This window comes from Gymnoscopelus microlampas (assembly GCF_963454915.1).
Source record: "Gymnoscopelus microlampas genome assembly, chromosome: 20".
NCBI classification, from domain to species: domain Eukaryota; kingdom Metazoa; phylum Chordata; class Actinopteri; order Myctophiformes; family Myctophidae; genus Gymnoscopelus; species Gymnoscopelus microlampas.
Window position 1 is genome coordinate 35,982,912 of NC_139957.1, and position 15,693 is coordinate 35,998,604.

The 15,693-nt window shown below is 45.9% G+C and overlaps 1 protein-coding gene across 2 annotated transcripts in view; it reads right to left on the reverse strand.

Annotated features, from left to right (window-relative positions):
- Positions 1–408: 408 nt before the first annotated feature.
- Positions 409–15,693, reverse strand: part of runx3 (RUNX family transcription factor 3) — a 64,997-nt gene continuing 49,712 nt past the window's right edge. The window contains exons 7-8 of one of the 2 annotated variants that reach the window (XM_084044424.1): positions 12,111–12,188; positions 409–4,155 (exon numbers count right to left, since the gene is read on the reverse strand). In XM_084044424.1, the coding sequence (XP_083900550.1) occupies positions 3,671–4,155; positions 12,111–12,188 (563 nt within the window). In that variant the 3' untranslated portion in view covers positions 409–3,670. The remainder of the gene's footprint in view (positions 4,156–12,110; positions 12,189–15,693) is intronic. The other variant, XM_084044425.1, reaches the window with a different exon arrangement.

Here is a 15,693-nt window from a genome sequence, read left to right on the forward strand (position 1 = left end):
ATGTTGTTTGGTTTTCTGGAGATGAGTTATAGCATGAGCCTCCGTGTGTGACATTTTCACTCTCAACACCTTCCAACCCTGGACCATAAAAGTTTTCACAATCCCCGACTTTTGAGTATTAAGTTTCAAAATTAGAGAACTATTATACTATAGAATTATTTTTATGGTGAAGAAATATTGTTGAAGAATGTGGTTGGGAATATTAAACATAACTCATAAGACCATTTCCTGTGTGTGTGTGTGGGGGGGGGGGGGGGGGGCATGTGTGAATGCGTGTGTGTATGATTTTTGCAAGAGAGCAGGTGGAGCTTCTGAGCAATGTAGCAAAACTGCGTTTCCTGCTTTCTCACGGTTTCTGTGAACACCAGGTTTCATTAAAAAAAGAAATAAACACTAGTTGTGAGGAAAAAAAGTGGAACAGGTCTTTTTTTTAATTAAAATGATTAAAAACTACATTATCCGCACACTTTACAAGCACTTAATACCGAGTCTTTAAGGATAGTACATACATAGATGAAGTTCTTAAATTAACATATCAGTTTCAGACGTACATGCTTTGAGCATAAAGAAAAACAAAAGAGCGAAATGAATTAACATGATGGTAGCCTAGATATCAAGATGAAGACGAGGTTCTTTTAAAAAGAAACATCAGAGAAAACAACAATATCATTGTGCTCTTTCATCCAATACGCAATAAAAAGATTTCTGCTGAACAAATTTGGCCTCCCGGTCTCTGAAACCTTCCAAGAGTCTATTTTAGATACAACCTCTTGCACAAAGAATGATATTGGAGACCGATCAAAAGAATCAGTCTTGTACTACAAATCTTTTCCTGTTGTCGATATCCAAACCGTAATGCAGGCAGCAGGTGTGAAGTTCTTTGCACAACTGCGTCCAGGTACGTGTGTGGTTTATCTAGCTGCATGATTGTTGCCCGTAATAAAGCGAGGCTGTCAAACCCCGGAGGGGTTCCAAAGGAAATGAGCTGAGTAACATGCAAAGCCTTTTCCTCCAGCTCAAAGGGAGATAGGAATGAGTTTCATTGTGACTGATTGTCAAAGAGGGAAATAAGGCAGAGAGAGAGCCTACATTTGGGCTCTACAAAACACTTTGCATAACTTTTTTTTTCTTTCCTTTTTTTTTTTCCTGAGCTAAAAATGCTAGCATTCTTTGGATTTTTTTTACTCTTCTTACATTTAATTCTTGTGTGGCGTCTGCACGGTAAAAATCCTCAGTGTTAATTCATCCATTTGTAATACAGAGAGCGCAGGAACGGAACCATTTTGGTTACATTTATGTGCACACTCTGGGTTAAATAACACGCAGGATTCCCACAGTGTGGATTCCCATCTTTCCGAAGAAGTAGCCCTGCTCTCCTTCTGGTAGCCACTGGACGATAAAACCTGATACGTGGCTGATAAAGTGGCTCAGCATGGCTCGTACACAAAGATGGTCTGTTGCAGACAGACGTATCAATCGCTGGCGAAACCATGAGCCCCTGGCACTAATGATCAGTAAATTACAAAACAGAAAAAGAGAAATCAGGACCATAAAGGCTTCAAAGAACCCACGGCTTATGCAGAACAAAGGGGCCTGTGCAGAACAAGGGCCTGTTTTTTGCATGGTTGCCCTTGGTGCTAGTAAGATGACACCACCCTGACCCTACCTCCTCCTCCTCCTCCTCCTATCATCCCTTCATCCACCATTCTCTTCCTCCTCCGGGGATGGAGGGATCATGTGTGTGACAACATGGGAAAGGCCCTTGGGACAGGGGGAATGTGCACACTCACACCTGTGGAGCAGGAATGTGTGTGTGTGTGTGTGTGTGTGTGTGTGTGTGTGTGTGTGTGTGTGTGTGTGTGTGTGTGTGTGTGTGTGTGTGTGTGTGTGTGTGTGTGTGTGTGTGTGTGTGTGTGTGTGTGTGTGTGTGTGTGTGTGTGTGTGTGTGTGTGTGTGTGTGTGTGACATGGTGTTTGAGTTGCGAGGAGTTTGTGTATTAATGTATTTATGGTGAATGCGAAAGGACACTTTCAGTGAGTTGTATTATATATGTGCAGGAATATTTGGTATTTTGTTCTTCCCTTTGATTAAGCGGGTGAGAAATTAATTTGTAATATAGTGCAAAAGAAATAGAACGATGGCTTATGGTGCACAAAAAGACAACTTGGATATTGGGGTAGGAATCCTAAATACACAATCTCATTGGCAGAATTGATGTTGGGTGTGGTTCATAAGGAATACAGGTTTTTAGTGCATCAAAGCTACATTGGAAAACAAAATAATTACATTAAGTTTTGTTTTTATAATTTAGGAGCAATATATTACACAAATTCCAATTTTATACTTAAACAACAAATAATCAAAAAAAAAAAAGGTCTATAAAAAGGTAAAGATAAATGCTTAAGGATTTGGGGTACATGTGTACATTTCCTCAGAATTTGGCTCAAATAAATATAAAAAGTAAACCATGTCATCCAGTTCAAAAAATACTACACTAGAACTATATTCAGAAACGGGATCAAATAAGAAATGTAAGAAATAAAATAGATAGGCCACAGGGCAAAAAAATAAAATCCTGTGGAAATTCTAATCAAGAAACACCCCTCTGCTTGTGTCTGATGTTCCTCAAAATGACTGCCGCCGTTCAGCGGAATATTACTTAAAAATGAAGGACCCTGCAGAAGAGGAACAGTTTCTTAAACACACGAGTCCTGACTCCTGACCAATGAAACGTTTGTCACTCAAACACACCACGGCCATTTTGTCCATAGCGCACCGACAGACTGAAGGCTTGAGTGTCCATTTGGATAATAATAAATTAGTTTATCAAGGTAATGCATAAGTACTGTGAGAACACAAAACAGCCCTGAATGCATTTTGATGATCTTTGGATAATCTTTTCACCACAAAAGATCGAATAACTCGTGTTGTGTCTTATATCAAAACATGTCCACAAATAAAAGTCATAAGAAGACCCAACGCTACAGCAGTGCAGCCACGACCAGGGGAGGGCTCTGGAGCCACGAGGGCAAATGCACGAAAATCCAGTCTGTGTTCCCCTCCTCGTTTCAACAACGCGTTTCGAATGTACGTGTGCTGCGTTACGTCGATCAGTTCATCAGCCGGACAGGGGTGATCAATCATATATACAGCCGTTCTTCTATTTGTCCGAGCATCTTTGGTTGAGTAGCTGTTTGTACCAGACAATCGATCAATGATATATTACTATGGCTTCTCTGGTTTTACCCCCTGCTTCTACAGTATTTACATTTACAAGTTACAAATGTCATCTCAATTTGTATGGCTTCTCCTGGAAATGTGCTTTTAAGTGCACACATTTCCTTGCACAGTGCGGGAGTCCTCTCAGAATGGACAAAACACATGGAAGTCTGGCTGACAGTCGGTAAAATGCAGAAAGTCTTTAAAGCGAATGCTTGAGAAATAAAGACAAACATGCATCATTTTTTTTTTCTTTTTTCTTGTTTTTTAGTCGGTGCTGTTCAGCTTTTTTTTGGTTTGTTTGTTCATCATCTTTACATTTTCCTTAACTGTTACTTTCGGCACCTTCGACCTTCTCTATCTCTCGTTACCTATCTCTCCTTCCTTCTATCTTTCCTACTTTCTCTCTCTCCTTCTCTCTTGTCTCTCTATCTCTCTAGCTGCCCGTCAGTCAATATGGCCTCCAAACGGACTCATCCATGCGTCCGGAGGCGCTCATGGCCGTGGGGGAGTTGCTGTGGCTGCCGTCCGCCTCCACCCCCTCGCTCTGGTTGTTCAGCCCGGGGTTCATCAGGCTGTTGGCCCCTCCGGCGCCCGTGGCCCCCGAGCAGGACAGGAGGCGGGTGGGGGAGCGCTCGCCCCCGGTGCCCCCCGGCGCCACCATGGAGAACTGGTAGGACCCGGAGCCTGTGCCGTAGTACAGATAGGAGTTGGACTGGAAGTGACTGTTCTGGGTCTGGTTGCCCGGGTACGGCGGCGGCAGGTAGGTGTGGTACCGGGACGAGGCCGACATGCTGAGGCCGCCGATCCCTGAGCTGGAGCTGTTGGAGTAAGTGAACGCCCCCGGGTAGTGCATGCGAGGGTCCGAGAAGCGGGGGTCCGTCAGCGGCGACAGAGACGGGAACGGAGTCCTCTGGGGGAAGATGTCTGTAGTCGCTGCAGAGAAAACACACAGACACACACACGGAGCATGTTAAATAACAGCATGAGACGGCAAACATCCTGGCATTAATGAGAACGGCTGCTATGAATATGAAACAGGGGGGTCAGTTTTCTCATTTCCTCCCAGAAGAAGGGGGCCACGTCCCCAGAATGGCGACCCCCCCCCCCCCCCTCCCCACCCCCACCCCTCCTGAGCTCAAGTTTCTCGCGATATCCTTGGCCCTGGAAATGTTTGCTCAAAGTAATGAACTGAGACATTTTTTTGCTTAATAACACTCATCAACCACTGACAGCACATCATCCCACAGCTCCGTGCACAAGACTGAAGTTATGAAAGCAACCCCCTCGCCGTCGCAGCCTCCACAGCGCTCCTTCAAAAAGGAGGCTAGTAATGTACAGCATTCTGTCTTTCTCAGAGGGATGAAAAGAGGGATGAAAGGACGCCATTGTCGGAGCAGAGGGGTGCTTTGTACAAACACCGACAGCTTGTTGTGCTGTTGTGCAACCCACCATAAATCACACAAAGGAGGCAAGCAGACAAACCATCCTGGACAGAGGAAGACAGAGGGAGGGAGGGTGGAAGGGAGGGAGGGAGGGAGGGAGGGGAAAAGAAAGAAAGGAAAAGAAAGAGTGTGTATGTGCAGATGTAGAGCTGTGCATATCGATGTCTCAGGCCTGTCAGTGTTAACTGCTGAACCTATCTGGAGGTGTAATCCCACAGGTAAAGCAAAGTCCAGCTGCTTGCTTCACATGTTTCAATGCACACACTTCCTAATTCATTCACCTGGCGAAACGGAAATAGATAAATGTGGCTCGAGGTGTTTGACTCAGCACTTTCCCTCTTTGGGATTCGGGCCAGCTAGTGTCACTGACTTATTTTCCTTAAGCAAAACACCCATAATGGCCTCGTTCACTCAACTGAGACAGCTTGCTGTAGTATATGCTGTTGGCTGACCCACAGGGGGACCTGCTGCCACCTGCCGTAGCGTTGCTGTTGTTGTTTGAATCCTGATGGCAAGGACAGTTGGGGACATAATTTGGTAATTGGTATAGTATATGTCATATGCTCCTATAAGCTAAAGTTAGTGCACAGCGAAACCCTCTGTGTTAATTTAACTCTCTCTGATAGTGTAAAAATGTAATTTAGACACACTCTCAGAGTTATATTATCATTGGGGATTTTACAGTACGACACGTTGTGTGTGATCTTGTAGATTGGCTATTTTCACTAGTACATTAGGACTTAAGTGGTTAATTGTCTGGGTTCAGCCTAAGGTATATGCCTATTTTATTTTTTTGATTAGTGAGATATTATCGTTTGTTGTTTTCCGGTACTATTGACAAGAGTATTTTGACAGCAATCTGTCTCCACAAATTGCTTGAGTTGACTATTCAGTTCAGTGCATTTTAGCAACAGTAGCACTTGTGGTGAATCAACACTCATAATTGTCATTGTCAATAATCAATAATTAATTACTTATAATTATCCATTATAATCCATTACAAATACTGAAATTCACAGCTGTTCATCGAAATGACTACCTTCTCTAGTAACAGGACAGATACTAAACAACGTTAGAAGACCTAAGTTCCTTGCTTCTACAAAAGAACAGACGGGGTATTTTGTCATGTTGTAGTATCATGGTGAAAGAAACCCCAAATCCCAGAAGAAAAATGGCTGCATTAATCACAGAGATCCGTACCACACAGGTACAGAATGTGTAAAATAAGTGCGTGAGATTCTTTCCATTCACTGTCTATGTCTAGCAACACTGCATCGTGACATTCACTAGAGAGCCAAATGGATCAATAATGTCGCTTTGTTGGTGTCGAGCTGTATCTGTTGTGAACTTCTGGTTCTTGTAGTGAAAAATGTCAAGATGGCCTCTAACCAAGCCAAGACGCCCTGAGATTTTAGATATTTATATCCTTGTTAATTTGACTTGGGATAGCTCATATCAACATACAGTATTACATTGATGCCTGCACCTGCCACTTGTAAACACACACACACACACACGCACACGCACACGCACACGCACACACACCTGAGTCCGTGCTATGTTTGTTTGTCTCTGTAGGTGGCTTCGATGGGCCTAGTAACATCCACATGACTGTAAGTGTAAAATGTGGATTTGGATGGCAGAGAAAAGAGAGCTAGTGTTTGTGAAACAGCGAGCGCTTGCACGCCACAGCCCCTGAGGGGAGAGGATGTCAAACTTGCGTGCCACACTCTCGTTGAAATGTCTTTTCCCTACGTCTGGAGAACTGGGTCCATTTTCAGCTACGAGAAAAAAAAATTATGTTCCTTTGCAATTTCCACGGCCTCTGCTATGATTTCTTCTCTTTTTTTTCTCTCTCCAACACATTTCTGCAGTCACATTTTCTCTTCTTTTTGGGGATGAGGGGGTTTGGTGGAGCAGTGGAGTGGAGAGGGGGTAAGGGGGGGGGGGCTGTTTCTTTTTCCAGCTTCCACCAGGCACCGGAGCCGGGCTCCATATCTGATTTCACGCAAGGAAAATCCAAGCCTTCAGCTGCTGTTGATTCGGGAGAAGTGAAGTCGGCCCACTAATTCCTACCGGACTCCCAAAAAGCCTCCCTCTCTCTCTCTCTCTCTCTCTCTCTCTCTCTCTCTCTCCCCCTGTCTGTCTGTCTGTCTGTCTTTGCTAAATATAGGGTTCAGGGTGGAGCTGAGGAGGGGATCAGTGGCGTTTGGGAGTTGATGTCTCTGGCGGCTGCGACCCGCCCCACACATGATCTGTATTTAATTGGGAGTCGGTGGAAACGTGTTGGCTAAACTGTGGTGTGTGGGGGACAGACTCCTGTGTTCCGTCAGGGGAAACTGGACTGGACACTTATCACAACACCTTAATGGGGCTCGTGCAATGTCACCAGCTTGGACCCGAGCCAGGCCAGTGCCACCCCCTCCCTTAGCCTCTCTCTGTGGCACAGCAGCTCCCTCTAGAGGAGAGGGTCTCACAGAACACTGCACCCTCCTTGACACACAGAAGCAAAGAGTTTCTGGCAGGGTTTGATTTGCTGGGGTGTGGGGGAGATCCATGCCTCTGTTTTTGATATCTCCCTTTGGGTCATTTCAATAGCCAGGGGGGGATATGTTTTATCCCTGCTTCTGGTCATACTGTATTAAATACATGCATGTCCTTTTGGACTGTCGGATGAAATCAACATTTTTGCATAACGTTTTTTGTATTAAAAAAATAGCAAAAATAGCAGATCTACCAGCTCACAACACGTTGCACCGTGATTTGTTGTGTGCATGTAGATCGGCTATTTCCATACGACAAAGTACATGGGGCTTAAGACGTGGTTAAGAATAAGTCCCCCCCCCTCTCTCTGTTGTTTTACAAAACGAACCCTGGTTTCTTGCGACTGCGTTTCCTCCTCTTTAACCCCGCGTTGCATATCTTACCCCACCCTCCCCCACTCCCAGTTTAAGTACAGGCCTCAGTGTTGTGGCTGTGGTAAAAGTGGTGTATCTTTGGCAGAGGGAGAGAGGGTTCCTTCCTAACGGGGCTATAGTAGCTGCCTTACAACCTCTCTGCGGCCCAACCCCACACATGATCCCCATTACGCTCAGCTGAAACGTGTTGAGTAAATTGCAGGGACAGAGAGGAGAGAGAAGGATGGACCCCAGAGGGCTGGCTGGCACAGCCTGTCGTCCGTGTGATGTTCTCACTCCGTGAAGCACAGTTTTATAGAGAACACAGTGTTCCAGTGCACCCTTTGCTCGCCGTTTAATGCCCCACAGCAGCGCCAACAAGCGGCTGTTTAATAATCCATTAAGACCTGAGGTCGATTCTAAAAATGTCTTCTAAATCCTTAACAGTTTTCTGAAAAGCTTATGTTGCTATATCAGTGGTGCTGAAACGTATTCATTCCAAGGACCCCCAAAATTGTATTATATGAATTTGGCCGCGGACCCCCCCCCCCCCATTTCAAAGTAAGCTGTTCCAGGGACCTCCAGAAGCAAAGATTTGAGTAAAAAAAAATCGCTAAAAAAAATAAATATATATATATACATATATTCAGACACAGAGATTGACAAAAAAATTCAATATAAAAAAAGCTTGCAGATCTACAAGCTCACAAGCTTACAAGCATGAAGTGACGCGCTAGCTTGTATATCTGCTATTTTTTAATAGCCAAATTATAAAATAATGGTTAAAATGGTTAAAAATATTGTGATGCTGTATTAACTGCTTAAAATCTAAAATGCCACAGATGCTTTCCCAGTTTAATGGGTTAATTCCGTTAAGCCTGGGGGGGGGGGGGTCACTTCCACCCTGAGAAGTCCACTAGTCCACAGTCAAGCGTGTAACCCTGATCTGACAGGAGGTTTGCCTCATTTGGTTATGGGAGAAACTGATTTTGGTTGTTAACACAAGGGGTGAGTTTGAGGCTGTCCACCTTGTGTGTGTGTGTGTGTGTGTGTGTGTGTGTGTGTGTGTGTGGTGGCTGCTGGCAATGGGAAGATGCAAATCCAGGCGCTCACCTGTGAAGTGTTTACTCAGGCTTGATGCAAACTGTGACGGCCAGCGCTCATGGAATGGTGTCTCAGGCAAATGATACGGGGAAGAAATAAAAGAGAAGCTACAACCTGTGGGTCGCCTAGCAACATTCAGATTTACCATACCTCTCTCATCCCCCTCCCCCCTCGTATTTCTATACGAAAGACGAGATAGCTCTGTAGTTGAGACTTTTAAAACACATGAACCCTAGCGAACCCTATTCTTGTCGGCGAACATTCAGCGAAGAAATTTGGCACAGAAGGGGAAAAAGGAGGTGACCAAGTATAGACCCCTGGGGAACCCTGGTCGACTATGAGGTTCATTAAGTGGTTAACTTTACGAGCTATAGCTGGTTTCTGTTTATTTTAGTTTGAAAGGTACATGTCATAGTCCTTGTGGATAACCCCGGGAGAAACAATGCAACATGATGCCACTGGGGCAAAGCCAAAGAATAGGAGACCCAAATGAACACAAATGATCCACAGGTGTTTATGTAAGCACTTCGTGTGTGTGTGGGGACGCTGCATCGTGTCTAATGCAAATGATAATCACCTATGTACCGCGGCCGCGTGGTCAGCAACCCCTGGAGTCTCCTCCACGTTAGGCAGCGGGGGTGTCATGTGATCACACAGGACTTTGCATGCATGGGCTTGACTCCCAGCATGCAGTCTGAGCACGGCAATAGGGACGTTGTTGTGATTACAGAAAGCCATGGTGATTTACCTAATGCGTCAACGAACGAGATGTGATTGATCGGGTTTTGAATTTGTTAACTAAATTCTTCCTGAAGTTGCTATAGTGAAGATGTGGTGGGCAGAACACGATGTGTGTGTGTTTTACAAGCCCAGGTGGTTTGTGTACTATATAACCTTCATACGCTACAAGCATCATTATATGATCTAGGTCACAGGGGTCTTCAACAGGGGGTCCGTGACCCCTAGGGGGGTCCTCAGAGTTACTACAAGGGGGCCGCCAAATCATTAAGCATATAACCACTTGAACCCTAGCATTCCTATTCTAGGGGGAACTTCATCCGAAAATAGCAGTTACAAGCTCACAACTGCGAGGCGTTGTAGATCGGCTATTTTCGGCAAAGATGTTTGGCGTAGGCGGAAAAAGGAGCAAATCAAGTACTAAGTATTGAAGGTTTAAGAGGTTAAATGTCTGAAATTGACAAAAAACATACATTTACACTACACTGATGATAGTCAATGAAGCTATCTATGAAATCTATGAAAAAGTTTAATCTGCAACACAATTGTAAACTATGTAGTGGGGGGGGGGGGTCCCTGCTTCATCTCTCTCTCAGCTAAGGGGTCCTCGGCCTGAAAAACGTTGAAGACCCCTGTGCTACAAGCATCATTATATGATCTATGACACATTGGTCTCTCTGTGTCATTCTGCGCTGTTCTGTCGGGATAGGATGGAATTTCCTGTGTAGGTCTTAAGATCTCAAACATGTGCCTTTACAACCAGCCTCTGTCAATCACAGCTTTCACACTATAGTGAATATCTTGCTCTGCAGTGAATCTGTTACTCTTGCACAAGCAGTGCCGTATGTAAATATGCCAATCCATACATTCTTTCCAAGTGTTTGTGTAGTGTGTGTGTGTGTGTGTGTGTGTGTGTGTGTGTGTGTGTGTGTGTGTGTGTGTGTGTGCGTGTGCGTGTGTGTATAGATATATATATATATATATATAGAGATATATATATATAGAGATATATATAGATACACACACTATGTATATATAATATACTATGTATATAATATGTATGTATTTATGTACTGTGTATATACAGTATAGTGGGTGTGCGTGTGTGAGTAGATGTGTGAGTAGATGACTCAGCAGGTCTTGGTGTGGTGTGGTGGATTCTGGGAAGGGGACGTGTACACAACTAAAGGAGGCTGTTGGGCAGCAGCAAAGTGCCAAATCACCAAGACAAGAGTGAAAGAACGAGTGGGTGGCGGAGGGGAGGGGAGGAGGGCGTATAAGAATGTACTGAGATGCAGCAGAGCCCGGAGGGCGAAGTGAACACGCTAACAAAAAAATGGAACAAAAAAAAACATCCCAATGGGTGGCACATGCACCACCGTGCCCACCTCGCCAGTTGCCAAGCTAGGTTTTTTTTTGTTTCTATATTGAAGAGATGACAGATTGACTACTAAATGAAAAGAAACACATTGGAAAATGTCTCGTTTGTCCTGAGATGCTCTTGAAGACGTTCGGTTTGGATGGAGAGTGAATTGACTTTGGACGGTATTCTGTACACAGTCCAACACTCTTCAATCACCTCCTCTGTGTTTTCCAGGCCTGTTTTTCTCACACTTGTAATTAAGGCCGTTAACGTGCTGCTAGCCACACCCACACTTTTGCTTGCTGCTTGTTCACTGGGGAACGAGCAGAGTGGGAAGAGTTAAGTCTCGACAACAAGCTAGCTAACTTGGAAGCTCTTTTTCTCATCAACATGTGCACACACACACAAGCGTAGAATGTGTGCGTACACACACACATGCACGCACGCACGCACGCACGCACGCACGCACGCACGCTCGCACACACACACACACACACACACACACACACACACACACACACACACACACACACACACACACACACACACACACACACACACACACACACACACACAACCTTCCTCAAATTCCCATAAACTTTGGGGTCAAATGAGGAGAACATCATGTTTGTGTTTCCTGTTGTTTTGAGGAAAGGTGAAGCTATCAGAGAAGCACAGGGCTTAGTAAACACTGAGACCGACAGACAGAGAGGCATGCTCGTAGTCGGAAGGTTGCTGGTTCCATCCCTGAACCGGCAGGGAGGATTTGGGGGAGGGGGAGTGCCTTCCCTCTATACCCACCACTGTGTAGTGGCGGGTATTGATACCACTGTAGTGGTAGGTATATTGCATGGGATATATTGTTTTGAGCTTCATGCAATACTTCTCTCTTGTCATCCAGTAGTGGTCTTCTTACCCAACCATACACTACCAGTCAGAGTGCTTAAATGTTTTATCCACAAAAAAAAATGAGGGATCGTAGCTTTAACCCCAGCATCCGTATTGTGGGGAAAGCTTTTTCAGAAAATAGCCGATCGACAAGCTAACACGGTGTGAGCTTGTCGATCGGCTATTTTCAGAGAAAGCTTTCCCCACAATAACTGAAAACCTGAAAAGACACTAGTATAGAGCCCAGGGGGCACTCCGGACAACCATATAGGGTTTTGAGTGGTTAAATCCCAACTGCTCCAGTGGAGCAGTATAAGCCTGTGGTTGTACCGGGGCGGCTTCTCAAGGCGTCAATGTGTGTCTGTATGAAGCAAGCAGGGCGTTGCTGAAACACAGCGAAAGCTACCCTAAATAAATAAATACAAATGAATAGAAATGGGTTGCAATTCTTCTTACCTGACCATGGCCTCAGGTCTTCCTCCACCTTACAAGTCTTCAGAGATGAGGTCTCCATGGGCTCTGGCCACAGGCCTCCTAGCAAAACACATCGTATAGGACTGGATTAAGTTCTGGGTTCTATACTCAGTGGGCACAACTGGTCAGTGGGGGGATATATATCGGCCGGGGGCAGGAATGCAAAACGTCAATATTATTATTATTGTTATAGGCGCGCAGCATGTGTGTGTGTGTGTGTGTGTGTGTGTGTGTGTGTGTGTGTGTGTGTGTGTGTGTGTGTGTGTGTGTGTGTGTGTGTGTGTGTGTGTGTGTGTGTGTGTGTGTGTGTGTGTGTGTGTGTTAACGGAGCGAGGAAGTCGGGAGTCTATACCATCGAAATGTAAAGCGCGTTACGGAATGTGACGGACACGTCAAAGCTGTCTGGACATCTGGAGACGTGTCATCTTGTGACAGGTCTGCCTCCGCTGGCCCGTAGTGAGGAATAGGAAGAGAGAGAGAGGCGGGGGGGTGGGGGGGGGGGGGGGGTTCTCACCAGAGTGAGATGGGGCTTGGGAAAGCATGCTTGATAGGCCTATGGGAGATATTTTGGGGTCTTTTGGCAAGGGGGGGGGGGGGGGTGCAGCCAGGGTCTTTTGGTGACCCATCCAACGGGGCTGTCAGGATCCAAGGGAGAGTAAAGTGTCCCTACTGGCCCAGTGCGTGGGACCCAGGTTCGCACTCGACGGTCACACCGCAGGAGGGCTGGCGATTTGACATGCAAATAGTGGCTGTTTGCTCTCGGTCTGAGACGGTGCAGTTGTTACAAGCCAACCTGCACGAACCACCGCGGTGCAGCCTCAAACACACGTGTGGTTTTACACGGGGTAGCTTTAGCCTTGTGTACGTACAGTACACGCAGGGTGTGCACGAGAGAGAGAGAGAGAGAGAGCTTCATTTTCAAATGCTGGTTCTGCTCCGAGTGCGGTGTTCCATGTCGTATAGAGCCAGGAGAAGAGAGAAACCTGGATGTTATGCAACCACTGCGGGGGAAATTATACTGTTATTTTGTTCTCATGTTAGGCCTAATTCTTAATGGGTGGGGGGCCGTGTTGTGTGGTATCATACGGCACTGCTACCTGACCACTGCTGTACCTCCTAACCTCCTGAAGCCCCGGACCGGCCGCTATCATGACCTAGAATGAGGCTGGCAGTAGTGTCGGGGGGGGGGGGGTGGCGAGGCACACGGAGCTCCACTTCCCTTGGAGCTCCTCCACTTCCTCTGCAAAGACCCAAATCAGCACTCAGCCACTGAGAGGTCCGGCGCTGCGCCTCACAATGGCAAATTCTTACACATAAATGGCCTTATTCAGAAAGGGCTTGCAAGCAGCTGGTGCGATTCGCTCAAGAAAATAAACATTTCCTTCAAATATTTTGATTGGCCGGCAGACAACGTCAATACCAGGGGCACAGATTACCCCTGTTAATAAGAGGTGCTGCCCCCTGGGCGGAGCCGCAGATTAGGGAAGGCTGTAGAAGGAAGAGCCAGCCGCTGCGTCACTAATAAGCGGCTTTGTGGTTGTGGCCGGGCGGGTCGTTTTGGGGAGGACACAAATCAACACATATTGCTGCTTTTTTGAAGCGCGTGCAGAGATGAAAGGGGGGGTGATGTTTTAACCAAAATGGCGTCCGTCCGTCCTCGTGACTCCCGGATTCAGCACCGCCTCTGAGACATGTACCGCTGCTGCCATAATGAAGCGTGTCATTGAGACACAGTGAATGCCGGGCCTTGTGCTGGCTTCCTGTTTCGCTTAGGCCTTAGGCGTCGCAACGGAGAGAGAGAGAGAGAGAGAGACAGAGAGAGAGAATGTGAGCGAGAGAGGAGGAGAGAGAAAGACGCCAGCGAGGGAGAGAGAGAGAGAAAAAGGGAGAGCGTGTTTAGTGAGGGAAAGAACACGGCCTTGGCTCAGATATGTGGGACATTTGATATGTCTTTTGAACCCTCACTTATAACATGAGCAAAAACAAACACATGGGCTGAAAAATCCTATGTACTCTTTGAGAGCCCTTGCCCCCTCCCTTGCCCCCTCCCTTCCTCTCTCCCCCAGACTCAATAGAGACTGTTCATGGCACACATGTAGTTTCTGTAATTGCTGAAATGTAAAACTCGGCCCGACTCTGATGTGAAATTATAACTTACACAAACAGTCGGGTCTGGTGAAAAGAAAAAAAATTCTCACTTCTTTTTCTTTCTTATTCAACGAGGAGGTGGCTTCAAAAGAAGCTTTTTTTTTTTATTGAAGAACAAAAACATTTTCAGTTTGAATTATTCATCTCATAGGTCACAAAAGGAGAATAACCACAAGTGAAGCTTTCAGGCACCATAACAAATAAACTCCATGGCGGCCATTGACATATTATGTAAATACGGCTCTGAAAAAGGAAAACAGAATGTCTTTTAAAAAGCTGCTCCAGAACCATGCTAGTTCTAGCTCTGGTTGCGTTGGCCTCAGAGCGACCCGCGTCCTGCTCGGGATTTGGCACAAATCAGCATGAAAGCTATCGATTGTGACAGCCGCGTTACGCGGCGTTCCCGAGTCCACGCTGCTGCTACCTGCTAATTTCCTGCACCTCCCCCCCTCTCGTTTCTAATTGGCTGATCATGGTGTCATTCTGGATGTGTGAATTGGACCCAAGCGGCGTGGCTGCGCCGGTAGCAGAGCGCTGTCCCTGACTTGGGGGGCCGGGCGGCTTGTTTATGTGGAGTAAACAGTGTGGTCACTGTGGACAGGGAGGGAGGGGGGCGGTGTGTGTGTGGAGAGGGGGGGGGTACGTTGGGCCGGTCCTCCATCAAATAGGACTTTCACAGCTTAAGTCCAGTCCAAAGGCTAAACCACAGCCTGAACTTTTCTGTAAGAGAGCAGCTGCTGCAGATGTGTGTCAGTGTGGTATCGGGGAGACATGAGGTCCACACAGCTGAGATGTTATATATAGACAGTCCGCTATACTGTATCGGTTTGGCTGATATATTGGCAATTATGCAGCTTTTCCTTTTTTTTTTTTTTTTTTTACAACTTTCAACCTGCCATCCCTATTTTCGGCATGTCATTAAAGGCTCATAGATCGGCTATTTGATTGATGTTGCACTTTTTGACAAAACATCGTTCAAAACATCAGTAATTCGTGGTCTATACGACTCCACAAATCTGCCATCGGTCGCGCTCCAATTAAAAGATTATTGTCTTTTTGGAGGCCTGTTTTGGAAACACTATACAAAAAACACTGGCTAAAGCTAGTTCAAAATATGAAATCTGTGAGTACATGTTGGATGAAAAAGTACTGCTCTCTCGCTGTAGCGTTTTGTTTTGCTTATGCCAAATGATGTATCATCATCTACGAAAGGTTCAACTGAACCTGTATTGCTATGAGGGATTTACTCTAGACTAATGGCACACACAGTGGGTGTACCATTTCACCACATCACATTACACACACACACACACACACACACACACACACACACACACACACACACACACACACACACACACACACACACACACACACACACACACACACACACACACACACATGTTTTTACCTTGGG